This window comes from Rana temporaria, chromosome 5 (assembly GCF_905171775.1).
Source record: "Rana temporaria chromosome 5, aRanTem1.1, whole genome shotgun sequence".
Classification (NCBI taxonomy): domain Eukaryota; kingdom Metazoa; phylum Chordata; class Amphibia; order Anura; family Ranidae; genus Rana; species Rana temporaria.
Window position 1 is genome coordinate 153067919 of NC_053493.1, and position 27474 is coordinate 153095392.

At 40.9% G+C, this 27474-nt stretch overlaps 1 protein-coding gene across 4 annotated transcripts in view; it reads left to right on the plus strand.

The window, feature by feature from the left end:
* Positions 1 to 27474, plus strand: part of HECW1 (HECT, C2 and WW domain containing E3 ubiquitin protein ligase 1) — a 418742-nt gene that overhangs the window by 324522 nt on the left and 66746 nt on the right. For 3 of the 4 annotated variants that reach the window (XM_040353252.1, XM_040353251.1, XM_040353254.1), the window contains 7 exons: positions 1818 to 1939; positions 3220 to 3405; positions 3549 to 3683; positions 5332 to 5437; positions 12172 to 12268; positions 12509 to 12592; positions 26749 to 26858. In XM_040353252.1, the coding sequence (XP_040209186.1) occupies positions 1818 to 1939; positions 3220 to 3405; positions 3549 to 3683; positions 5332 to 5437; positions 12172 to 12268; positions 12509 to 12592; positions 26749 to 26858 (840 nt within the window). The remainder of the gene's footprint in view (positions 1 to 1817; positions 1940 to 3219; positions 3406 to 3548; positions 3684 to 5331; positions 5438 to 12171; positions 12269 to 12508; positions 12593 to 26748; positions 26859 to 27474) is intronic. The other variant, XM_040353253.1, reaches the window with a different exon arrangement.

A 27474-nucleotide genomic window follows, 5' to 3' on the forward strand; every position in this document is an offset into this window, starting at 1 on the left:
AACCCCACACCATTTTTTTTTACATTTTGGTGCGGGGTTCCCCTTAAAATCCATACCAGACCTGAAGGGTCTATTATGGATTTTTGGGGGAACCCCACGCCATTTTTTTTTATTTGGCGCAGGGTTCCCCTTAATATCCATACCAGACCTGAAGGGTCTGGTAAGGGAATTTGGGGAGACCTCCACACATTTTTTTTTGGTTCGGGGTTCCCCTTAATGTTCATACCAGACCCAAAGGTTCTGGTAATGGACTGGGGGGGGACCCATGTCATTTTTTTCAATGACTTTTGTCTGTATTGCTGGGACCCGACAATTCATTATAGCCGCGAGTAGTTTTAAATGATTTTTTTTTCCTTTAGAAATGTCATTTTGTGCAGGGACTGTTATAAACATGGGAAACATGCTCTACTTTACAGGCATACTATAGACACCCCCAGGTACGAAATTTAAAGGAATATTTCACTTCTATTGTTTCACTTTAAGCATTATTAAAATCACTGCTCTCGAAAACGTTTAAAACTTTTTTTTGCATTGATACATGTCCCCTGGGGCAGGACCCAGGTCCCCAAACACTTTTTATGACAATAACTTGCATATTAGCCTTTAAAATGATCACTTTTGATTTTTCATGTTTGTGTCCCATAGACTTTAACGGTGTTCGCGTGTTCGAACAAATTTTTTGCCTGTTCGCATGTTCTGCTGCGAACCGAACCGGGGAGTGTTCGGCTCATCCCTAGTTGTAAAAATAAGTCATATGAGGAGTAATACAGTATTGTCAAGACAATTGAAAGCTTGAGATCTTACCCCTAAAGTGTGTAATATATATGGGGATCTTAAAGTAATGCTGCGTAAACACGACCGTTATTCATGTCATGGAAAAAACGTAATTTTTCTCAACGTGATTTTTGTCAAGCCTGCCTTGCATGCACACGATCGTGAAAAAAAATGCTTGAGCAAAGCACGGTTACGTACAACATGTACAACAGCACTATAAAGGGGAAGTTCCATTCGAATGGAGACACCCTTTGGGCTTGATTATGCAAATTTCCCTTCTCATAACTTGTTTCTGAACATGCACGTTTTTTTCCTGTCGTTAAAGTCTACACACGACCATTTTTCACGACGTGAAAAACGACGACGTGGAAAACGTTGAGAAAAAATAGAGCATGTCCTAAATTTTTAATGGCCATTTTTCACGTCACGAAAAATGCTCTGGAGCCTACACATGATCGTTTTTAATGACCAATTAAAAAAATGACATTTTTCTCGTCATGAAAAACGGTTGTGTGTAGGCAGATAAGATTAGCAGCTCTGGTTCATTAATGATTTTGAGTACAAATGGGTTATTTTTGACAAGTAGTGTTTTATTATGTTTATGATGTAAGTGTCAGAAGAAAGTGTATTTGCCAAGTGAGTGTTGCTATATAAAGATAAAAGAGGACCCAAGAACATCTGTATTTCTAATTTATGAACTTACAGAAACATGATAACGTGTACAAAATAACATTAACCTGTCTTTTGGGTTGAAAGAAAATCTCATATTGACACAGACACCCAGAGATGAAAGCCTGCAAGTTTTCTCTTCTGCTTTTACTTGTGTTCAGTAAGAGGTGACCACCTGCTGGATTTATATATGACACTTGCAAAAACTGCTCACATTTGTAATAAAGTCCTTCATAAGGATGCTTGCTGTGTAACCTGGGATTTATAATGACAAGTCCCTTGTGAAGCAGAGATCAAATGGATTTTCGTTTCCGTAACACTTGATGGCATGGTCATACCTCTAACAGCAGGTCATTGTGCTTTCTCCTTTGCAGAGCTTAGAAGAGATGCAACATTAACACCTATAAATTCCCAGAAAATTACCTTATTACTGCAGTCTCCAGCTGTCAAGTTTATAACACACCCTGAATTTTTTACCGTGCTGCATGCAAACTATGTAAGTAAAACAGTAAGACTATTTAAATGACAACCTCTGGAAACAATAAAGAGTTTCAAGATTTTTACAATTTTCTGCTTAGCTCCATGCTGATCTGGACAAATGGGGGGACATAAGGGGGCCCACTTAAGATAATTTTATTGCATATGTGCAGAACTAGTGTGAGTAGAGCACCAGAGATTTAAAGAAGATGTTTAAGATACCTAACTCAAGTTCATTGGATAAATGATCACATTATATAACAATTTTTACTTGAAGAGTACATTTTGGTTTTGTCCAATTCAAGTTGATTTGTTTATAAACATGCCCAATAGTCACCAATTCCCCCGCAATGTCTCCCAAAGATGTCTTGCTTCATGGTCTAATGACGATCCTCATCTGGGGTGAATGATGTAGTGAGCTCAGGGCATTGTGGACCTACTCCTTGAAAGGTGTGTCATCATGGTGCCCTACGCTCGAAGTACATTGAAGCAAAGAATGCAGTGATGCGTTTCCCTAACCTTCAAGAGCCATTTAATGCCGATTGCACCCTGCAAACCATTAGATACACCTTATTTTCACTTTCCCTATTAATATTAATGCACTTTGCAAAATTGCTGAAAATTCTTTGTGAAGTTTTCACGCACATTAGAAACAATGTAATTATTTTTTCTCACTATGGCTTTGTCCAGTTCAAATTGGTTAATTTTGATTCTTAAAAATACATAAAAATACATTGCCTAGCAGATTAAAAATAAAAATAGCACCTTTTATTGCAATCATCATCACCAAGTTCCCAGCGATGTAACCCAAAGCCTCATTGCCTCGTCTAGTGCTGGTCCTCATCTGGGGTGAATGATGCTGTGGGGCTTGGGGCATCATGAACCCACTTCCTGGAGTCGTCTCATCGTGACCCTGATGAGTTTCCATAGCCTTCAAGAGCCATTTAAAACCCATTGCACTCTGAATTTTTTAAAAAAAACATTTAATTTTCCCTGTTGACATTAATTTACTTTGCAAGACTGGTAAGACTCCACTGAAATCTTCTGTGTTTTAAAGAAATTTCCCCAAAACTTAAATTCTTAATTTTTTTTTATCCCTAGTCACAATGGAAAGCCATTGACACATAGGTATTGTAACTTTGTTCTCTTGGTTATTTGATAATCTGGTGTGAGCATGGGAGGGTATATGTTTTTTTTTCTATTTGCAGCTGTAGTGACTTTGGCAGAATGTGTGAATAATTTAGGTTGATGAAGTTTTCCTTTAATGACTTGCCATCTCCATATTTGTCCCACGATTAGAGTGCCTACAGAGTCTTCACTAACAGCACCTGCTTGAAGCACATGGTTCTGAAAATCCGCAGGGACGCCAGGAATTTTGAGCGCTATCAGCACAATAGGGACCTGGTGAACTTTATTATTATGTTTGCTGACACAAGGCTGGAGCTTCCGCGTGGCTGGGAGATTAAAACTGACCAACAAGGAAAGGTAATTCAAGATATACATAAAAAAACACTATAGACTGTGGGTATGGAAGGATCAGAAACACTATTAAAGTATTGTAAGATACAACTGTAGCAGATGGAACAAAACCATACGAAAGTAGTATTGATGTTATCTTTTTTTGCCAGTCTTTCTTTGTAGATCATAATAGTCGAGCAACAACATTCATTGATCCACGGATCCCTCTTCAAAATGGCCGCCTTCCAAATCATCTGACACACAGACAGCATCTTCAGCGACTTAGAAGTTATAGTGCTGGGGAGGTATGATAACTTCTTTGTGAAAAAAAAAATCTTTAACCATTTCAGCTCCAGAAGGTTCACGCCCCTTCATGACCAGGCCATTTACTTTAACTGACAATTGCGAGGTTGTGCGACACTGTACACAAATAAAATTGATGTCCTTTTTTTCCCACACACAGAGCTTTCTTTTGTTGGTATTTCACTTTTGATCACCATTCAAAATGAAACACATTATTATAAGGCTCAGTAAAATGTGTGTTTTACTGCATGTTACTGCAATGCGATAGTTAAAATGATCCCTTAAAATTAATACTTAACTTTTTGCAAGATTTTGTGATTAAAAGAATAAAGCTATAATGAGCTAAGTCAAAAGGAACAACTTTAGTAGACAATCCCCATAGACCATTACTTCTCCAGTCAGCTATACTGCAGTCAGTGTAACTGTAACTATGCCTATGAGACAGACTACAAAGCAGCACATATTCACTATTTATTTTTTTACGTTCACAACTCCATTCAAGAGCGTAACCTGAGATCTACATGTGCTGCCATGCATGGATGATGATTACTTTATGTCGGAAAAAGTGAGAACCTGCTCTCGAACTTTTGATGGCGGAAATTCCGACAGCAAAAGTCTGATGGAGCATACACTCAGTCGGAATTTACGATGAAAAGCTCACATCAGACTTTTGATGACGGAAATTCCGCTCATATGTATGGGGCATTAGGGCTGCTTTCACACTGCTCCATTGAAAAAACATGGTAAAAACGTATGTGTGTTTTTGTCTTTGATGCATTTTTTTATGCTTTTTTTGGCTGTGTTTTCTGGACTTCCGACTCCAATCATGTACCTGTAAAACTTGGACATGTAACTCAAAAAATGCATCCAAAACACACCGCGGGTGTTATTTTATGTGCTTTTGATGTGTTTTTGAAGATGGGAGATGAGCACCAAAGATGCAGCCTACAGGACTTTTAAAAACACACCATAAAGCGCATTGGTGTAAACAAAAACACATAAAAAATAGATCAGTGGGCAAGGACCCTTATGCCGCATACACACCATCACTTTATGTGATGAAAAAAAACGACACTTTCTGTGAAGTAAAAAATGACGTTTTTGAAACTTCAATTTTCAAAGACGAAGTTGCCTACACACCATCGTTTTTCTCACAATGTTCTTGCAAAGTGAGGTTACGTTCCACCACGTTTTACCATTGAAGTAGCTTCTGGGCATGCGTGGATGAAAAAACGTCTTAAAAAACGAAGTTTTTTGCTACACACGGTCAATTTCTGTGAAGTAAAAAGTGCACTTTTGAAAAACGACACATAAAATTGAAGCATGCTTCAATTTTTTTTGGTCGTTTTTTACAAGACATAAAATGACGTTTTCCCCCACACACAGTCAATTAAAGTGACGTTTTTAAAAACGTCATTTTTTTTCATCACATAAAGTGATGGTGTGTACGCGGCATTAAGGTCACCTTCTCTACACAGTAAATGAAGCACATTTAATTTTGGGTGGTACCCATTTATAAATGATTTTGCACAAATTGCAACTGTTGTGCTATTAATATCGGCAAAACAAACCAACAGTAGAAATAAACAACAATGTTCCTGCATATTTAAAAATCCTGTTTGTTGCAATTGTTATATCTCTTTCTAACAGGCTTCAGAAGTGTCCAGAAACAGAGGAGCTGCTCTGCTAGCTAGGCCGGGAAATAGCTTGGTAACGGCGATCAGAAGCCAACATCCACAGGAAACAGTACCTTTAGGTAAGCTAGTCTAGACCTTTAAGGAATATTTTGATAAGAGAGTTGGGGTTCTCGCATCTAATCCTAGTCAGGGACATTTGCAAGTGTGAAGGTATCTGTAATTGTAGCCCCACAAGCAGCATATGCTAATTTTCCTCTTCTAAACTGCTCTGTTCAACCACTGGGTGAAAAGACGTGACTATAAAGTGACAGTACTGGTGCTCAGGGGCAGGGAGATCCTCAGCCCTGTATAAGCTCCGACTAGAATCTAGTTGATGTGTGCACATTTCCTCTCTTTACAGAGGTAAGTACAGTGTGTGCAGCTGATGGTGCTAGCATTAAAGGGGTTGTAAAACCCTCATGTTCACCCTCAAGGTGAAAAACATCTGACAGTTCACCACCCCCCCCCCCCCCCCCCCCCCCCCCATTTTACTTACTGAATTTTGTCAAGTACATCACTTGTCTTTTCATTGTTTAATACTCAAAATGATTGTAATACATACCATAGCTTTTTCTGATTACAATATGTACTTGTTATTAGTAGTTTATACTAGTAGTATTAGTAGCATGTAATTTGTTAACATACACTGTATGTTACCTCAGCATTTCATATTTCTGATATGTGTCTGTGTTAACGTGTACTTGTATTAAAAAGGATCGTGTTCTCCTGCTGCATTGCATCCTTTGTGTGAAAGACCTGGTAAACCTGCCAGTCCCCCTGCTTTCCTATTTTAAACTGACCACGCCAGGCATGGAAGCACATCTATTTTATCGTGGGCAGTTTTCATCTTAATATACTACTTGGGCGCACAAAAAAGGGAGCACAAGCCTTGTGCATTACCTTTGCAACACTAAAATGTATTTATAGGTACAATAAAATACTCACAAACAAGTGATAAAATCAAGCAGACAATAAAAAGTCCATCATATGTATCATCCAGCAGGATCTGCTGGCCAGTAATCGGGTGGGAAGAAAAATGTTCAATAAAATCCTCTTTAATGTGTCCTCAAGAGATTTATCCTCTGCACTCTCTGTGGGGACGGGATGAGTTCAGAGATCTTCCCCTTATAATGGTGGTCGAGGAGGGTTGCCAACCAGTAATTATCCTTCTCCTTTATGCCACGTATTCTTGGGTCCTTTTGCAGGCTTTGAAGCATGAGGTTGCCCATGCGCCTCAAATTTGCAGAGGCTTGAGAAGCAGACTCCTCAGGGTCACTCAGGATGACATCATCTGGAACTTCCTCCTCCCAGCCACGTACTACTCCCAAGGGTTCTGGGGTTTGAAAACCATTGCTTACAGATTGACACATGTCTTCCTCTTCTTCAAAGCCTATGAAAGTGCCAGAATCCCCCTCCTCATCCTCCTCCCCTCTCTCCTCCTGTGTGTTCTGTGATATAGGAATGATGGTGTCTAGATAAAGTGGGCCTTGAGAGGAAAGGAAGTCCTCCTCTTCCTCCTCCTGCTCTGCCTCCAGTGCCCTGTCCATAATGCCACACAGAGTCTGCACCAGCAACTCTGGAGCGGATTTGTCCAAATCCTGACGAATTAAGCCCACAACCATCTGGACCTGTTTAATCTTAGACGTCAAGGCAATCTGGCATGAAGTGATAGCTGACATGACCTCCAGTATGCCTGGAGGTGCAGAGGCAGAGCCCTCCTCATGGTCAGTTTTCAACACCATATTCCAAAGGCCTGCAAGGGATCCCAAGGGCCAGGAGACCGGGCTGGTCTCAACCAGGTCACACAGGGGGAATCTTAGCTTCTTACCCCTCTTCTGACTCCCAGAGGATTTGGAAGGCATCCAGAGGCTACAGGGACCCTTCGGTGTGCTCTGTCACTAGGTGTGGATAGTTAATCGGATCACACCCCAGGATATGCATGCATCCTTAATGATCAGCCATTGGCGTGGGGAAAAAAGCCAAGGTGGCCTGAGCCTGTAGTCATGCCATACTGACACAAGTACTCATTGATGGCCCTCTGCTGCATGTATAGTCGCTGCAGCATTCCCGAAGTTGAATCCCACCTGGTGGGCATGTCACAAATAAGGCGGTTTACTGAATTTCAGTCAACCGAGCACTGTATGACCGCCGGAAATGGCTACAGACTCTTCTGGCCTGCTTTAGTAGATCTTGCAACCCTGGGTACGCACTTAGGAAACACTGCACCGCCAAATTAAGGACATGTGCCAGGCATGGCACATGTGTCAATTTTCCCTGTCTAAGGGCGGACAGGAGATTTGAGCCATTATCGGACACACCCATTCCTGGCTCCAGCTGGCGTGGTATGAACCACCTCTGGGCCTGTCCTTGCAGAGCTGCACGAATCTCTGCTTTGGTGTGGTTCCTGTCCCCTAAACACACCAACTAAAGCACTGCATGGCACCTTTTAGCCTGACTCTGGGAAAAGCCCTTTGAACGCTTAAGGGGCACCTGATGTTCATAAGACAATTATGCAGAGGAGGGCATGGAGGTGGCGGAGGAGGAGGAGGGGGTAGAGCTCACAGGTCTGGCATCATCACCACCAGCTGTATGGAGACGTGGGGGCACAACAAGCTGCAGCACTGAGCCCTGTCCTGCATCCTTTCGAGTTGCAAGTAGCGTTACCCAGTGTGCTGTGAACAAAATATATCGTCCCTGTCCATGCTTGCTGGACCACGTGTTAGCAGTAAGGTGGATTTTACGGCTGACTACCTTGCCCAACTATGCCAGAACATTCCCTTCCACGTGATGGTAGAGAGATGGAACACCCTTAAGAAAGGGGGCAGAATCCACCAGGCTGAAAGGCAAAAGTTGGACAAGCTTGCATTCAGGCGCTGGGCATGTGGGTGGCAGGGACTGTATTTTGTTTCCGCTGCAGAGGATATGGCAGAGAAATTTGCAGGCTACAGTCTACAGCTGGTGGTGTTCTGCTGGCAGATGAGCTGCTAGGACCTTGGACACCCTGTGCTATACCATCATCCCTGTCAGTGGAGGCTGCTGAAAGGTAATGACTCTGTATCACAGGGGCAGACTGAAGTGGGTAAGGAGGAGGAGGGACATATTTGTGCCCCTTTTGTGTGGCTTTTAGGTGCTCTTGCCAGCGCGCAACTGTGGTTGGATGTTAAATGCCTTGTTAGGCATGTGGTACCCAAATGGTTGGTGTTTTTGCCATGTTTGATGTGCCTGTGACACAGTTTGCAGATTGCAACAGTGCCATCTGCTGCAGATGTACTGAAAAATGCCCAGACAGCTCAGCTGTGGGGAGATAACAGCTACAGAATGTGATGGAATAGGGTGGCTGCTCTCTACTCTTTTTTTATGTCAACCTCCTTGGGGTTGTGCCGCCTCACCTTCAGTTTCCGCCTCTGCTCTATCTGGCATCCAAGTCGCATCAGTGACCTCATCATCATCATCATGCTGCAGCTTGGGGAACATGAATGACAATTTGTCTACCAGTGTTCCTCCCTCTCTCTAGGCTCATGTTCCTGTCATCCTCAACCTCAGGATCAGCATCTGAATCCAGTAATGGCTGTGCATCATCAAGGAGCAAGTGGCTGACGATGTGGTCAAATAACTCATCTGACTTCTCAATGGCTGATGTTAGGGCTATGGCAGGAATAGATGTGGATAAGGAGACAGGTTTATCCACTCTGACAACTGCAGGGGACTGCACACTTGTCTCTGCTTGTGTGACAGAGGATGAGGAGGATGAAGAAGGATTAGTAAGCCGGTCCACCACCTCCTCTGCATGCTGTGGCTGGATAGCATGGGCAAACTCACTAAACAGAGGAAATGAAGCCCTGCCTGAGGACTGACCACCAAGTCCACCTTTGCCTGTGTACACGCTTGTTGCTGGCCCCCTTACAGTGCCAAGGGAACGTCTGCCTCTCCTTGTAGTCCTCCCAGACATTATTGGGAGGGAGGACCGCCTGCTTATAAGCAAATGTAAAGGAGAAGTTGAAATTTGTACGTAGATGCACTTTAATCAATGTAAAGAGGTGTTTGGTGCCCTTTAATTTGAGTACTCACACTACACAGATATTCCACGGATACAATATAATATACTGCAATATAATGTGCCAAACATACAGTGACGCACAGAACTATATGGCGTTAAACTGGCAGTAACGCACACAAAATTATATGGCGTTAAACTGGCAGTAACACACACAGAGCTATATGGCATTAAACTGGCAGTAACTCACGCAAAACAATATGGCGTTAAACTGGCAGTAATGCACATAGAAGTAAATGGCGTTAAACTGGCAGTAACGCACACAGAAGTAAATAGTGTTAAACTGGCAGTAACACACAAAACAAAATGGCGTTAAACTGGCAGTAATGCCAGTTTAACGCCATTTCGTTTTGTGTGTTACTGCCAGTTTAACACTATTTACTTCTAGACGGCGTTTAACCATCACTACACTGATGCTATCTGAACTGTCCCTACTCTAGCTATACACTACTGTCAAGATTACTGACATGGTCTCACTACACTACACTACACTGAAACTATCTAAGCTGTCCCTACTCTACACTAATGTATGTAGGAATGACACAGTCTCACTACGCTACAGTGAAACTATCTGAGCTGTCACCACTCTAGCTGCACACTATGCAAAGCTGAATGACGGATCTCCTCACTACACTCACAATCCCTAGACTGACACTAAACTAATATTCTACACTGACAATTGAAGCAAAATAGCACAGTATAGCACACTAACTAATTAATAGCACTGAACAGAGCCCTGTTCTATCTCTCTCCACGCCAAAATCACACTGAAAATGGCTGCCATTGAAAGAATACTTTTTTACTGTGGGGCGGGAATGAGCCATGATTGGATAAAGTCATGATGACAGTGTCCAATCATGACTCTGACAGTGCTTTGTGCCCTGATTGGCTGAAGCTTTCACTGCTTCAGCCAATCAGGGCTTGCAATGCACTGTTCAGCGCCGCAATGCATTGTGGTCGGTTCGGGGGGGGGGGGGGAACAAATGGTTGAACTGCTGAAAGACAAAACAGCGAATGTTCGGCCCGAACTTATGCTCAGGCCGAACCGTTCGCCCATCCCTAATCATCTGCTTGATTTTATCACTCGTTTGTGAGTATGTTATTTTACCTATAAATACATTTTAGTGTTGCAAAGGTAATGCGCAAGGCTTGTGCGCCCTCTGTTTTTGTTTTCTTGTAGAGTTTCTTCTGGGTGACCTGTTGAGAGTGGCAGCACAGCTGATGCAGTGGTGTAATTTCTGTGATTTGTGGAGATTTTCTTTGATACTTATCCTACGACAAGCTTTTCAGCGCAAAAGCATTTGTTTCCTTTTTACTTGGGAGCACAACCTGCCTGTACTCCAGTGGTCAGGCTTGTGCTCACCCCCCCCCCCACACAGATATTGACTGGGAAGATATATATATATATATATATATATATATATATATATATATATATATATATATATATATATATATATACAGTATCTCACAAAAGTGAGTACACCCCTCACATTTTTGTAAATATGTTATATATTTACATGTGACAACACTGAAAAAATTACACTTTGCTACAAAGTAAAGTAGTGAGTGTACAGCTTGTATAAGAGCCGGTTCACACTGGGGCGACTCGTCAGGCGACTCAGCCGCCTGACAAGTCGCGTCCCATTCTATTCAATAGAACCGTTCTAATAGGAGCGACTCAAGTCGCTCCGACTTAGAAAAAGGTTATTGTACGACTTCGGGGGCGACTTGCATTGACTTCTATACGGAAGTCATTTTGCAAGTCGTCTCTGAAGTCGTCTTCAGGACGCCTTGCCGAGTCGCCCCCAAAGTCATGCCGTCCCAGTGTGAACCGGCTCTAACAGTGTACATTTTCTGTTCCCTCAAAATAACTCAACACACAGCCATTAATGTCTAAATCGCTGACAAAAAAAGTTTTTTTCATCAGACCTCAAGACATGGTTACAGTAATCCATATTTTTAGTCTGCTGGTCTTCAGCAAACAGTTTGCGGGCTTTCTTGTGCATCATGTTTAGAAAAGGCTTCCTTCTGGGACGACCGCCATGCAGACCAATTTGATGCAATGTGCATCATTTTGGCCTGAGCACTGACAGGCTGACCCCCCACCCCTTCAATCTCTGCAGCAGTGCTGACAGCACTCATACGTCTATTTCCCAAAGACAAATTCTGCATATGACACTGAGCACATGCACTCAACTTCTTTGGTCGACCATGGCGAGGTTTCTTCTGAGTGGAACCTGTCCTGTTAAACCGCTGTATGGTCTTGGCCATCGTGCTGCAGCTCAGTTGAGCAACAATTATTTTTTTCAGATCCTCAGAGTTTTTTTGCCAGGAAGTGCCATGTTGAACTTCCAGTGACCAGTATGAGAGAGTGAGAGCAATAACGCCAAATTTAACACACCTGCTCCATATTCACACCTGAGACCTTGTAATACTAACAAGTCACATTAATGGCTGTGTGTTGAGTTATTTTGAGGGGACAGAAAATTTACGCTGTTATACAAGCTGTACACTCACTACTTTACATTGTAGCAAAGTGTAATTTCTTCAGTGTTGTCACATGAAAAGATATAATAAAATATTTACAAAAATGTGAGGGGTTTACTCACTTTTGTGAGATTCTGTATATACACACACTGTATATATTCTATATACACACACACGTTTTGCCTTATATTTCTATTTTTAACTAAATGGTTTGTTCTACAAGATAAGGGTTTACATATACTTTAATCACTCTATTTCTACTCATTTCAGCTTATAATGATAAGATTGTTGCCTTTCTGCGACAGCCAAACATATTTGAAATGCTACAGGAACGTCAACCCAGTTTAGCAAGAAACCATGCGCTCAGGTATTTGTTTCTTTGCACTAAAAACGTAACCACACATACACACACAGAGCATTTCATCATCCATGAACATCATGAACATCTGTCAGTATACATAGTGCATAGACTACAACACCTTCTGTAATACGCAATCCAGGAATTTTGGGTGTGGATCTTTTATATTTAAAGTACAGCTGTACCTTTGTATGAAAATCCCTGAACCACATCAGCGGGTAAAGGTCAATCTTTCTTTTTGCATTACAGGGAGAAGATTCATTACATTAGAACAGAGGGCACTCATGGACTTGAAAAATTGTCTTGTGATGCTGATTTAGTTATTCTTTTAAGGTACTGTACTAGTTCAGGTGCAGTGAATATATTCAGTTTGCATCAGTGAGCAAATTGCAGAACTCAGAGTTAACTTTACCCTCTCTGATGCCTTTAATCACACCATATATTTCTATGGTCTTTGTATCCAGTGCAGGTCCCATGGTCACCCAAATGTTCAAAAGGCAAACTGGATGTTTGGGTACTCATAGTCAGCAAGGTTGATTTACTAAATTAGGTTTAGTGGCTTACAGTGAAATTTCAGCCTAAAATTAAAGTTTTTCTCAATGTCCCTCTCCCCAACCCCCCCCCCCCCCCAGCCTATAACTGAAAGGAGCCTGTATTTTGTATTTGGGGTGGGTGGACGGATACAAGCGGCCTGAAAATAGGTAAGTATGACAGTACATCTTTCTTATACAGCAGTGGTCTCCAAACTGCAGCCCCGGGGCGGCACTTTGCTTGTCTTTTTCTGGCCCTCTGGGCACTTCTCTTCCCACTGATAGAAGACTATTCTGACAACTGACAACAATGGGAAACCATTAGACATGTGCAATTCGTTTTGTTACGAATTTTTTTTTTCAACGAAATGTGACAAATTCGTTAATTCAGAAATATTCAAATTACCGAAAATCGCTTAACAAATTTTTTTCAAATTTGAAAATTCGAATAAATTGGAAATTCTGAAATTTGAAAATTGAAAAGAATGAAAATCCAAAAATCAGAACGGAAATCTGAAAATTAGAAGACCTGAAAACTAGAAAATCTGAAATAATAACTAACTAACCAATAATAACTATTACTAACTATTAAATGATAGGTATTGGAATTTCCTTTCAAATTTTGCTGTTAGTGAACGTAACAAATACAATAATAATAAATAATAATAATAAATAATAGATAAATAATAATAATAAATAATAAATTCTGATAAATTTGTATTCGTTATGTTCACTAACAGACAAATTTGAAAGGAAATTCAAATACCTATAATTCAATAGTTAGTTATTATTAGTTAGTTAGTTACCATATTTTTCGCTCCACAAGACGCACCTGACCATATGACGCACCTAGGTTTTAGGATAACACAAAAAAAATATTCTGAACCAAATGGTGTACTAAAATATTTTCCAGTGCCCATGGAATGCAGTCTGACCATTGTCAAAGAAATGCAGAGTGACCATTGCCCATAGTAAATGCAGAGTGACCATAGCCCATAGTAAATGCAGAGTGACCATAGCCCATAGTAAATGCAGAGTGACCATAGCCCATAGTAAATGCAGAGTGACCATAGTGAATGCAGAGTGACCATAGCCCATAGTGAATGCAGAGTGACCATAGTGAATGCAGAGTGACCATAGTGAATGCAGAGTGACCATAGTGAATGCAGAGTGACCATAGTGAATGCAGAGTGACCATAGTAAAGGCAAAGTGACCATAGTAAAGGCAGAGTGACCATAGTAAAGGCAGAGTGACCATAGTAATGGCAGAGTGACCATAGTAAAGGCCGAGTGACCATAGTAAATGCAGTGTGAGAGATCCCACAAATGCAGCCTTACCTTACGTTGCTCTTCCACCTAGCAGAAGACAGAGCAGCCCGAGCCAGCCAGCCGGAAGATCGCCCGGCGAACAGGGGGGTTTGCAAAGTCTGTCCCCCGCTCTCCTGCCTCTCTTCCAGAGGTTCCAGAGGTTCTGGCGGGAGGAGATGCGAGCGGTGGCAGGGGCGGAGCCAGCGGCGGCGTGGGGCAGTGTAATACCGTATATTCCGACTATAAGATGCAGGGACATTTTCCCCCATATTTCCCCCATATTTCTGAAAAATTAGAACATTTTCTGATTTTATTTTTTCCAAATTTTCGTTCTTATTTTCGGATTTCCGTTCTTTCAAATTTTTGCACTTATTTTTGGATTTTCTAATTTTGGGATTTTGGAATTTCTGAATTTCAGAATTTTGGGATTTTGAATTTTGGGATTTTTAATTTTTCGGGATTTTTAATTTCGGGATTTTTAATTTCAGAATTTTCTAATTTACAAATTTATTCGAAATAACGAATTTCGATCATAACGAATGACCCGAAAAATGAAAATAAACAAATTAAATTAAAATGAAAAAAATATTTTGACAGTGCACATGTCTAGAAACTATTCCTCCCCCTAATACCAAACGTGGCGATGTTTCCTCTCACTGATGCCAGGAAATATTCCAATCCCGCTCGCCACAGTCTGGCCCCCGCTAAAGTCTGAACGATAATAAACTGGCCCTTTGTTTAGACAGTTTGGAGAGCCCTGTTATACAGGTTAGTTAGCATGGGTGTTAGAAGGGGGGAGGGAACAGTTTTAAGAGTAGTTGGATATAAACCTGGAATTCTACTTTAAGGAGAAACTTCACTAGTTTCTTAAAAATATGTACAATAAATATGTATGCAGTATATATAATATAATAAATGTATAATAAATATATATATGTAGCAAACCCCAGGGAGGGAGCTGCTTTTGTTTGTTCAGTCCGTTACTCTGCCTTTTAACCCCAATGAACTGTCCCAGCCCCTCTGGCACACCTAGCAATGTGATTAATGGAATAACTCAGCAGGAATACACAACACAGTTCTTCTTGTAGTTTACATGAAGAAAAGTAAAATTCAGGTTAACATAAGTCAGCCAGGACCTGTGTAAGTACCCAGGACTTGGTTGAAACAGTTTAAAGAAAACAGTCAGCAACACTATGCAAACAACAAAAGCAATATGTAACAATATGTACAAATTAAATAGACTCCCCAATAACTTTTGGTGTGTGTGGGATGCTGTGGCTAAAGGGGAACCCCAGGCCGGCATACGATACCTCCAGTACACACCCATTGAAATGATGCCCGTGGTGTGTCCCATTTAAGAGCAACCGCAGTAATGTCCTGGAGGCAAAGCTTTGCGTTTTATTATCTTCACCGCAATGTAGGAGCTCTGTGGACAATATTTGGATGTGGTATTCTATGAAAAGCATTAAAGGTTCTTGGGCAAAGCCCCCTCACCAAATCCTGTATACAGTCAGCAGTCCTCCCCTGAGCGATCGATCTATCTTAGATGCAGGTGTGTCGCAGTGGCATTCAGTCCTTGAGCTGTTGCAGGGTATCCTTCTTTAGCATGGACAGTCTGTTCCTCTGGGCTGGAGCTGCATGAACAATCTGTTCCTCTGGGCTGGAGCTGCATGAACAATCTGTTCCTCTGGGCTAGAGTTGCAGGCTATGTGTCCCTTGATAGGCCGCAATTCCACACACACATAGAGTGCAGATGCTCTCCCGATGGGGTGCAGGCAAAAAGAGATCTCTGGCCTAATTCCTCTGGCTTTTTATCTCCTCCCCCACAGTGCTTTGCTGCAGTCTTATGATTGGCTCAGGCTCTTCCAAAAGGGAGTTTACAGACAACCTCCAATAGGGAGTTTCCAAACAAGCAGTTCTGAGTGTCTGTGTGTGAAAAGAGAAGGGGGGGGGGTGAAAAAGCCCACGCTGCTGCAGCAGACAGCTGTCCCCTAATAGATTAGATCATACTGGAGAAGTACATGCTACATATATAAATAATATAGATGCTGACTTTTAACACACAGGTACTTTCCAGCCCATGGTGTCCAATGATGTCTTAAGCATAAGATTCCACTTTAAGGAGATGTGGGATAATTTTTCATCTTCTTTTTTACTTATTGGTGCATAGGATAGCTGACCTTCTGTAACGACAGAACAGGGTGGAATGGACAGCTCATCTGCATATATGCAATAACTAATGCTCTAAAATTATATTTATTTTAGTAGTCCACTATCTTGGGTGGGGTGGATATTCTTTATATGTAAAAATAGATCACCTCTAATTATAAGTGTAACATTTGTGGGTGGTGCTAAATTAGTTACAACTCATGCTTTCATTCATCTCAAAGAGTACTGTAAGCATTGGATTTACAATATTGAAACACACACCTCCGGCGACAGTACAGTGATGATAGTGGGTTGCTCCCTCAACCTTGTCCATTCAAAAAATGCCTTGTATTCTTTTCACATGTAGCAGTGTCCTGACTAATAAAGGCCTAATGGTGACCTCCAGAGTCAGGGAGAGCTGACATCCTTCCTAGAAGTGTGGGTTATTAGGCATGGTGGGTGTAATGCAAGTGGTGAAACATGGGCGTCAGTCACTTTTTGAATGCAAGAAAAAGAGATTTACTATCTCTTAAACAGAACTGGTGGAGAGAGGGCCAGGGCACCTCTACACAGATGCAATAGCAATTGGCAGACTCTGAGGCAAAAATAATAGACAGACAGCTATACAGGTGGGGGGTCTTTAAGCTGGATGCAGCAACTGTATTTGTAGGACTGCTGTCTCCTATGGCAACTGAACTTTCAACAGTCAATGGAGATCTATACACATAACGCACCCGCTGGGGACCTGGCTTGACACTCTGCTGAAGCTTTGCCACTTCTTCACTGTCCCCAACTGGTGATAAGGCTGCTCTGCTACTTCTTCAGACTTCCATACACTGGCCTCTGATAACAAGAGTGGCTATCCCTTTGTGGCGACTCCATCCCCTGTACCCCTGGTCTTGATCCTCACTTGCCCCTGGCGACAGAAGTGGTCATCCCTTATGGCAACTGTTTCTCCCTCACCACTGGCAACAATTCGGTTCCCCGTCCGGCGGAACCTCTGCAACTTGGTTGGGCTTCCGGCCTGAGGCCCCAATCCCGCACTACTTTTCTCAAACCTGGATAGGCCTCAGACAGCCTAGCAGGCAGGTGCTCCAGGGATAGGCCTCTGGCTGCTGGCCTAGCAACCCGGAGCCTTGTAACACATGTCCACCCAGACAGCCGTCCAGGTGGCACAGAAAGAAGGATATTTGCTAAACATGTCAGGCCAACCAATAGACTTTTTTAGTCCAATTTAAAAATATTCTATTCATCTGTGACCCATACATAACCCCACCGGCATCCTAACCCATTGCAATGACAGGTACAGTTTGGTGGGTATCTGATTTCTGGGTGACTGATGAAATTAAGTACTTTGATGAAAAGGTTATTGCTTTTTCTTCCCATTATAAAGTTTAATGTATCAAATGAAAATCACCTCCGGCACTAAGAGATTCTGAAACGTACTTATGCTTTGTTCTATCCCTGATTTCATCTATAAAGTTTTCTAAAATATATGAATTCACTTCAAGCTTCATATTATATTGCAAGCTGCAGGTGTGTATGACATCATTTCTGCTTAATTTGAGACTCGGAGATGAAGTCTGAAGTGTTCAGTAATTTGGAAAACATGTTTAATCAGGAAATGTAACATTCTCACAGAATCCGTTCCGAGTTGCTGTGAAGTGTTATCTAGGTTCTCCCAAGGCTTTGAAGTTAACAGCAATCATTTGAAATGAACAGAAGCTGGATTGTTTAACAGAGAGCCATGTAAACACTGATATCATAATCAGCAGCATTTCTCAACTGTGAGTCTCTGTTTGGCATCGGTCCAGTTAAGCACTATGATGTATTTGTGGCAGAACATTGTATTCACTGTACAGATGGAAGATAAGAAAGATATTATAGTGACATTAAACTCTAGATAAAAAAATATTCTATTCAAGTTTGTAGTTTTAGCTCAAAAAAGTACCTTCTATTGCTCTCAGCCTCCTCCAAACCTCCAGATTACTTTTTCTTGTTGTTCCTTCTGTGATCCAACTTTCTTTTAGAGGGTGGCTATGCTTGTTCTCCATGGTCCTACTGTATGTAGAACGTGGCCACCCTCTCTTGCTCACTTCCGAGAAAGATTAGTGTGTGTGCAAAGAGCAGTGCACATGACTGCATCTAAAGCCTCATACACACGATCTGATTTTCTGCGGACAAAGCGTAGGGCTTTTGTCTGAAGGGCATTGGCCATGAACTTGTGTTGCATACAAACGGCAAAGAATTGTCGGCCAACAAACAGGAAACTACGTGGATTTTCAGCTCTTTTGCGCCAACCCTTTGGGCAACTTTTGCTAATGTTGTGTTATGGTTAGCATTGCTTCTGAGTATGCATGTTTGTACTTTGTGTAAGGGGTTAGCTCGGTAGCGGGGTGTGTGACCCCTTGGATGGGTTCACCACACACTGAATTTTTTACAGACTGGCAGTCGAAGACGGTTGAAAACAAAGTTCTTGGTTTATTTTTCCATCTTGCTGGAAAACAATTGCAAGCATCCAAACAGCATAAACAAAATCAAACATAAAATAAACCCTAGCCACTCTGGGCGTCTACCTTCCACACAGGAACCTATCTATGGAGTCTGACTCAGCCTAGCGCTGGGCAGACAGTGCTCGTCATACAGCACAAAACAATAGTCTTTTGATTTTTATCACACAGAAAAATCAATCCTCTCCTCACCTCCTCACAAGACTTCCAGTACTGCTCTCCTTCCTCACAAAGCTTCAGGATGCAGCAAATTAGTGGCAATCCTCTGGGCTACTTATAGAGGCCTTAATTGCCTCATTCTGAACGGCTGAAGTTTTTCAACGGCCTTTCTCTGGCTACGTTTGTAGCTGACGCCCGATAATGATTGGTGTATTGTCCAAACAAGGCAGAAATGTATCTCCCGTCTGTGACAACACCGACAGATTTACCTGACTTCCTGTCACATTTGTTTTTGTTTTTCTGAAGGACTTCTGTACACACGATTGGATAATCCGACAGCACACATTTGTTGTCAGAAAGTTTTAAAGCATGCTATACAACATTTGTTGTCGGAAAATCCGACAACAATTGTCCGATGGAGCATACAAACTGTCAGATTTTTAGACAAAAGCCTGCTATCACACAATTCCCGTCGGAAAATCCGATCGTGTGTGCCTTAACGTGCAATTCTAGTTCCAAACAAATGGAAGTAAGGGATGGAAAAGGAGAGGTTGAGCTAACAGGGGATGTTAAAAGGTGGCAGAAAAACACAGTAATAAACGATTTAATGAAAATAGATTACAGGGCCATTAAGTAGTGAATGTGTATAGATTATTTTAGGAGAATAAAGATATTGTTTAGTGTTGTCTAAATGAATTGTAAGTGTAACTGCTTTGTAGAGAAAAACAATCTTACCCAGGTTATATACATTGGAGAAGGACTTTAGCAAACTTGGTCACAGTTTTAGGCCTCATGCACACTGGGCTTAAACAATTGCGCTTTTACAGGCGTTTCTCTCCGTAAAAGCACCTCTATGTTAGCGTATGTGTCCATTCACACATAGGCATTTGCAGGCATATTAGAAGAGGAGCATTTACAGGCTAAAAAATTATTATCTAAAGTGCATTCAGGAGATGAGCTTTTGAGCAGAAAATGCTAAGAGCACCTAAATGCGTGCAAACACATCTAAACGCTAGATGTGTTTGGGCGCATTTGAGCGTTAATGTGTTCCAATGACCAAAACAAATTAATCCATTAACACCCAAATGCTTGATGCGCCTGAATGCACCTGTGAGCTAACAGGGGATGTTAAAAGGTGGCAGAAAAACACAGTAATAAACGATTTAATGAAAATAGATTACAGGGCCATTAAGTAGTGAATGTGTATAGATTATTTTAGGAGAATAAAGATATTGTTTAGTGTTGTCTAAATGAATTGTAAGTGTAACTGCTTTGTAGAGAAAAACAATCTTACCCAGGTTATATACATTGGAGAAGGACTTTAGCAAACTTGGTCACAGTTTTAGGCCTCATGCACACTGGGCTTAAACAATTGCGCTTTTACAGGCGTTTCTCTCCGTAAAAGCACCTCTATGTTAGCGTATGTGTCCATTCACACATAGGCATTTGCAGGCATATTAGAAGAGGAGCATTTACAGGCTAAAAAATTATTATCTAAAGTGCATTCAGGAGATGAGCTTTTGAGCAGAAAATGCTAAGAGCACCTAAATGCGTGCAAACACATCTAAACGCTAGATGTGTTTGGGCGCATTTGAGCGTTAATGTGTTCCAATGACCAAAACAAATTAATCCATTAACACCCAAATGCTTGATGCGCCTGAATGCACCTGTGTGAAATATACAACTTCAGGCACATTTTTTAAGTAGATGCCCAGCATGCATGAGGACTTATACCTTTTCGGTTCTGAAGAAACTGTTGTTTGTTTTGTGTCCTTTTTCATTCTGAATATGATATTTAATTATAACCATCCAACAGAGGGTTGTAATGAGAAAACCCTCAGTGTCTGCATCCCATACGTAGAAAAACTTTAGAAAGTATCATACCAAAAATGAAACCCCTTTTGGAAGGGATACTTGAATTTGAATCTCTGTTCAGACTTCTTGAAAAAGTAGGGAGACAAATACACAAGCAAGAAATTAGACTTCTGGTAACATTCTGTAATCCAATAGTGCAGTGGTTCTCAACTCAGGTCCCACTAACAGGCCAGGTTTGCAAGGCAACTGAAATACATCACAGGTGATATCATTTGCAGTTTAATAGTCTGCATCTCCCCAAGGATTACTTAAAATCTAGCCTGTAATGCATGGGTGGAATTTCGAAAGAACTTACTTTCGAAAATACTATCTAAGAATTTCAGTTTGTATTTCACACCATTAGTGGGGTTCAGCAACAGCCAATTTTCGTGCAGCCATCGAATTTTAATAATTCAACATGTTGGATATTTTTTTTAAAAACGAATGATTTTCTAATTAATGGTGGGAGAATTGTGAGAGAAATGTAATCGAAAAAGAAATTTGCATGTGCAAGAAAAGAAAATTCCCAGAAAAAAAAGAAGGTTCCTGGAAAGAAAAGAAGATTCCCAGACACGCAAATTATTTTCTGTAGGAACAGTGGTTTGGTCAGTCAAAATTTGAAATCAAAGGTGACACCATCGGATCACAAAACGCACACATTTTCTGGTTTTCAAAAGAAAGTTCTTTCGAAATTCGACCCATGTATGGCCAGCATTACAGGCCAGATTTTAAGTATTACCTTGGGGAGATGCAGACTAGAAAACTGCAATCACTGAGCAGCAAATGATATCACCTGTGCTGTATTTCAGTTATCTTGCAAACCTGGTCTGTATTGCTGGCCATACACGGGTCGAATTTTGAAAGATCTTTCTTTCGAAAATCAGAACATTTTCGTGTTTTGTATTGCGATGGTGCCACCATTGATTTCGAAATTCAACCGACCAAACCTTCAATTTCACCTCATGTTCCTACAGAAAATAATTTTCATGTCTGGGAATCTTCTTTCTTTCCAGGAACCTTTGTTTCTTTCCGTGAATTCTCTTTTCTTGCACATGCGCATTTCTTTTTTGATTACATTTCTCGCACAATTCTCCCATCATTGATTAGAAAATTGTTTGTTTTTTCAAAAAATATCCAACATGTTGGATTATTAAAATTTGATGGCCACCCGAAAATCGGCTGTTGCTGCAGCCCACTAATGGTGCGAAATACGAACGAAAATTCTTAGATAAGATTTTCAAAAGAAAGATCTTTCAAAATTTGACCCATGTATGGCCAGCATTAGTCTGTCCTGAGGACAGGAGTTGAGAACCACTGCAATGGTGTAATTAACACCTTCAAATTGCCATTTTGCAAGGAAGACACTTTTTTTTAAGTTTTAAAAGATCACAGTGGCTGTAGATTGAAATGGAAAAGTTTTTTTTAATACCAGTAACTTATAAATAAGCCATTGTAACGTGTTGCAATGCATGGGGACGAATAGCAGTGCATTATGTTAGAAACAAGGGTGCATACGCGATTTTAGGCACACTAGGGTGCATTGGCAGCACATTCTTTGTGAATTAGCTGCCTTAATGCAATGCACCTTAACATACAGCATAATGTGCATGTGTAAATGGCTAAAAAGTGTACTGGGGGTCATATAGAGTGATATTTAATTACACAACTAATCCTATAATATGCAACAAGTAAATTAATAAAAAAGGGTCCTGTTGTATGTGATAAATCAATCAATAAATCAATAATAAAAGTCCCATTTGTGCAAACAAAGATACAACATCAATGCTCAAATATCCTCTAGATATATTTCTTGCTGTGATACAAAAACCGTCTCCGGTCATGCAAACTTATTGATATTTCACCACCTGGATAATTAGTACGACACCCAATGTGCACAAGTAGTAAATTGTGCTTACCAGACCTGGTTAACCTCTTTAGTGAAAAAGACAGTGTCATGGACACTTCTCCTCATGTGTCCATTAGAGGCCTGACCCTCTTCTGGCTGCCTTTTTATCTTCTCTCCTTCCTGTATGGCCCCACCCCAGGCCATCGCAAGAAGTCTATATTAACTGTTGCACTGCAGGTCTGCTTTGCTGTTCAACCTTGTTGTTAGCTTAAGTTCCTGTCTGCAGTGTGCTACGTTTACCTTCCTGTGTACCGTTTTTGGCTCGTCCTTGACTTCTCCTGTTTGCCTGTGACCCTGAACTTTTGCCTGTCCCTCGGTTACCCTTGTCTGCCTGTTGCCCTGACCTCGGCTTACCCATCACTATCGCTTGTCCTGGATGCTGCTTCCCCTCTCTCCCTGTGGAGCGTGACCTGGGGGATCCCAGGGGTCGCGACCTGGATCCAGCTGCAGCGAAGGCCATCCTCACCACTAGAGGCTCTGGTGAACACAAAGCTGGGTCTTAGACTCTGCGCCCTGGGGAATCTTGGGCTCACGCTTCCTCTCTGATTGCAGCAGTCGGCTATAGGGTTCACTACCCCGTGGTGTATCCCTGACCCCAACGGGGTGCACTTGTCCCCTGGCCACAGGTGACCTGACAGACGGTCAGATGCGCTTGAGCAGGATAATGCCTGCAGACATATAAATGGACTGGAGCATGTACGATACATCACCCTCAGAATGTTGAGATTTTAGAACATAGAACACAAACAGAGAGCTTCCATAGTGCAACGCTATTTTATTAAAATGGGATAAAAACAACAGCCAATTGGCTACTCACATAAAATGTGCCCTTCTCCCAGCACTGGGGCTGCAAGCTTTGATAAAAAAACACTGGCTCTCCCACCTCCGTGGCGGTGTGCGTTCCACCACTATCCAGACGATTCGGAAGTGACGTAGGACATAGTACACGTGACCAGGTACCGCCGCCGACGTACGTTTTGTGTAGTTATGTTTTCAAGGGGCGTGTAAGATGTAAATGGACCTGTAAACATTACTAAAAGACCTGAAATATTGCACTGCAGTGTAATATATTGGAAGCCCATTGTTACCTTCAGCAGCCTTGGATCATTCCTTGGTTGCAGCAAATAAATATAACCACATCACCTCTTCTGCCTGCATTGATTGAAAGCAATAACTGTCACAGACTAAGCAAAAAACAGGTGATATATATTTTTTTAATAAATAGGTGAAATTAGGTCTCTGAACGGCTACAATCTAAAGCTGGCAATAAATAGATCAAAATTTGGACGGTTTAGCAGGGACCAGACAAATTTCCAATTTTGATGTATCGATTGACTTCTGTTCAACTGCCCTGTCTGATAAAAGCCGCTCAATCAGCACTGCAGGCAATAGGCAGGAGTCTCCCCGCTGTCAGAATACAATTGCAAAGTAATTGATGGGGAAGATTCCCCCATCAACCTCGAATGCGTGGATGTTTCAGTTTTTGATTCAGCCCACTTGCTGACTAAAATAAAATAAAACCATGTATGGTCAGCTTAAGGCATTCCAGTGTTAGAGGAAACATGACTGTCATTCTAACCCTCTTGCTTAGCCACTGTAAGTCCCTTTATGGGAAAAAAGTATGCTAATAAATAATTCTGGCTTTTCTCTGACTTTCCTGATTCGCATATTGTTCCATGTCAGTATATCAGAAAGTATTAAATCCGGGTGGTCAGTATGGCAGCAAAGTAGCTAGCATTTTCAAAAAGGCATCAGCAATGACAGAATCCATATTTACTGACAAGTTTAGTTTAAGGTACCCACCTATCACTGGTGGTCAAATAGCAAGCAGGAAGAGGGTGCCTTAATAAGTCTTAATTTTCCTGCTGCCATCTTTACCTTTTATCTGTCAAGAGGTTCACTGGGGAGTTAAATAAATTAGTAAGTAGAGTAGAAGCCCCCTTTTCCAGTGTTGTTGGCTATATACAGTATTTATCTTCTATTTTGCCAGTTTGCTTGCTCTGTGCATTTATTTTTAAATATACACGTAACCATACTAATTTCAATGTGTTCAAACCCACTCTTGTAATGTTACCAGTTAGTGTGCCATATCAGGTTAAATTCTCTCTATTTGTTAACTCTAAGCATATTATGGTACTACAATTATACTATTGACACAATTACGCTACTGCCACAAAGAAACCGGGACATTGAAATCTGAGATCGTTGTTGCTCAGTAAACATCCAAAAAATGAGTTTTTGTCAACTTTTGGAACCCCTGTCTGTAAAAAAAAGAAAAAACATTCTCTACCACAGGACAGTCTTGGCATGTGCAGGGGATTTTTTAGACATCCCTAACATTAAAGTGTATTTCCATTTTTGTAGCCAATTTGGGATAACACCTAATTTATATTTGTTATATGTTCCCATTCACATAGCATAACTTACAAAACTGCGACCCTTTATACTTACTTATTTTTTCTGAAAACTCCAAAACTGAAGTTCTCTTCTATGCAAGGAGGCCTAGGAAGTTATGTTTACCACAAAGGTCTCAAGTGGTGGGTGGTACATTGTTAATGCACTTTTAAAACAATTGGTCCTTTGTTAGTTATTCCAAACAATACAAGCTGCCTATAGAGTTATATGCATAACCTTGCTCTAAAGAAACAACTAGAAATGTAAGAAATATATATTTTTAATTATCTTAAGTACGCTATATGAATGGGACCACATAGCAAACATATGAGAGTTTCTCAAATGTGGCTGCAAAGGTGGAAACACATATTAAGGTGGAGGTTCCATCAAAAAAACAATTTTGCTTTAAACTGTAGCTTACAACTAAAAAAGAAAAAAAAAATCTTTTTTTTTTTTTTACTCATCTGGAAATGCCTGTTGCTATGCGGCCCCACGAAATCTGCCTTTGAAACCACCTAGGATTCTGACATCATCCCCCTCTAATGCTCCTGGGAAATGTGTGTCATCATCTCTCAGGATGCAGTGCACTGTCCAATTATCACTCCCCATCCAAGACTTCCAGGAAGTAAGTGCCTGTAGGCTTCACAATGCCCACAAGCAAAATGACAACGGTGTAGATATAGTTTTATAAACTATCTTTTGAATATCTATGCGGATCGGCGGCGGATTGTAAAATAGTAAGTGACCAGATTTATATTATAAAAACGCAGGATGAAAGGACATACATTTACAAAATGCTAATTGTGGTTGGAACTCCGCTTTAAGAAAGCTGTTCTTTCTTCAAATGAATATTTTACTTTATGTAACAGAGTATGCTCAGTCCTTTCCCCAAACAACTGATTTCAAAGCTATTATATGAGTCCAATAGTCCTAGCACTTGATAGCCCTTCCTATCCACTTTCAGATATCTTGATTTGTCAGCACAGTTCATTAGCTTTAAGAAGAATATTTAAAGGCTTTATTCTATCATTTAATGTAAAACTTTAAAACTGATGTTTTATATCTGTTTTACCTATATATATTTAAAACTTTATTTTACAAATATACACTACACTGATACCAGAGCATTAAGGGATTTGTAATGAGGGAGCAGAACAGAAGCTGTTTTCTTTTGGACTCTCTTTTCATTGAACTTCTTTACAGAGCTACTCTGACTTTCTCAGTTAGTATGTGTACATTTGAGCTTGAACTATTGAGTTTTAGGCAAACCATATTTATCCAGTGAAGCAGGTAAGAATAGGAAAGTAAACACATCAAATGGAGCTCCACCATATAGATTTAAATGTACTGTAAATATGAAATATTCTTGTGCAATTTTCTTTTTTTTTCTGATTAAAAAAAAAGAAAAAAAGGCGTTTTATTTTCATTTTATTTATTTTACATGTTTTTAGTTTTAAACTTTTTTAAATAAAATTATATACAATAAGACTTTATATTTCCTTCAAGTGTGTACTTGGGGAATGCCAATATATCATACCATTCACACAAATGGGTAGTTGTTTAAAAATGTTTTAAATGTTGAAATGGCAGCTGGTATTTTATCAATGTGAAATTTGCAAAATACAATATATTTATATGCATGACTGAAAATTGCATTTCTGCTTTATGAATTTTTTGCAGCCTTTTTGAAGAAGATATCATGTCATACATCCCACTACAGGCAGCCTTCCACCCGGGATACAGCTTTTCCCCTCGCTGTTCTCCGGGTTCCTCCCCTCAGAATTCCCCAGGTAAAGTATAAATCGAAAGTGGGAAATCTCGTCATTTAGCATTAAATCTGCCAGTTGAAAAAAAAATTCACTTGATGTGCCCATTTAGGGGCAGATCCACAGAACAATTACGCCGGCCTATCTCTTGATACGCCGCGTAATTTCAAATTTCAATCTTCAAAACAAGATACGACGGCATCTCGGCTAGATCCGACAGGCGTACGTCTTAGTACGCCGTCGGATCTAAGCTGCAATTCTTCGGCGGCCGCTAGGTGGCGTTTCCGTCGAATTCCGCGCCGAGTATGCATATTAGCTATTTACAGCGATCCACGAACGTACGTCCGGCCGCCGCTTTTTTTTACGTCGTTTGCGTTCGGCTTTTTCCGGCGTATAGTTAAAGCTCCTGTTATGAGGCGTACTCAATGTTAAGTATGGCCGTCCTTCCCGCGAAGAAATTTGAAATGTTTACATCGTTTGCGTAAGTCGTTCGCGAATAGGGATTTGCGTAGAATGACGTCACCGTCGGAAGCATTGGCTTGTTCCGGGTTAATTTCGAGCATGCGCACTGGGATACCCCCACAGACGGCGCATGCGCAGTTAAAAAAAAAACGTTGTTTACGTCGGGTCACAACGTATT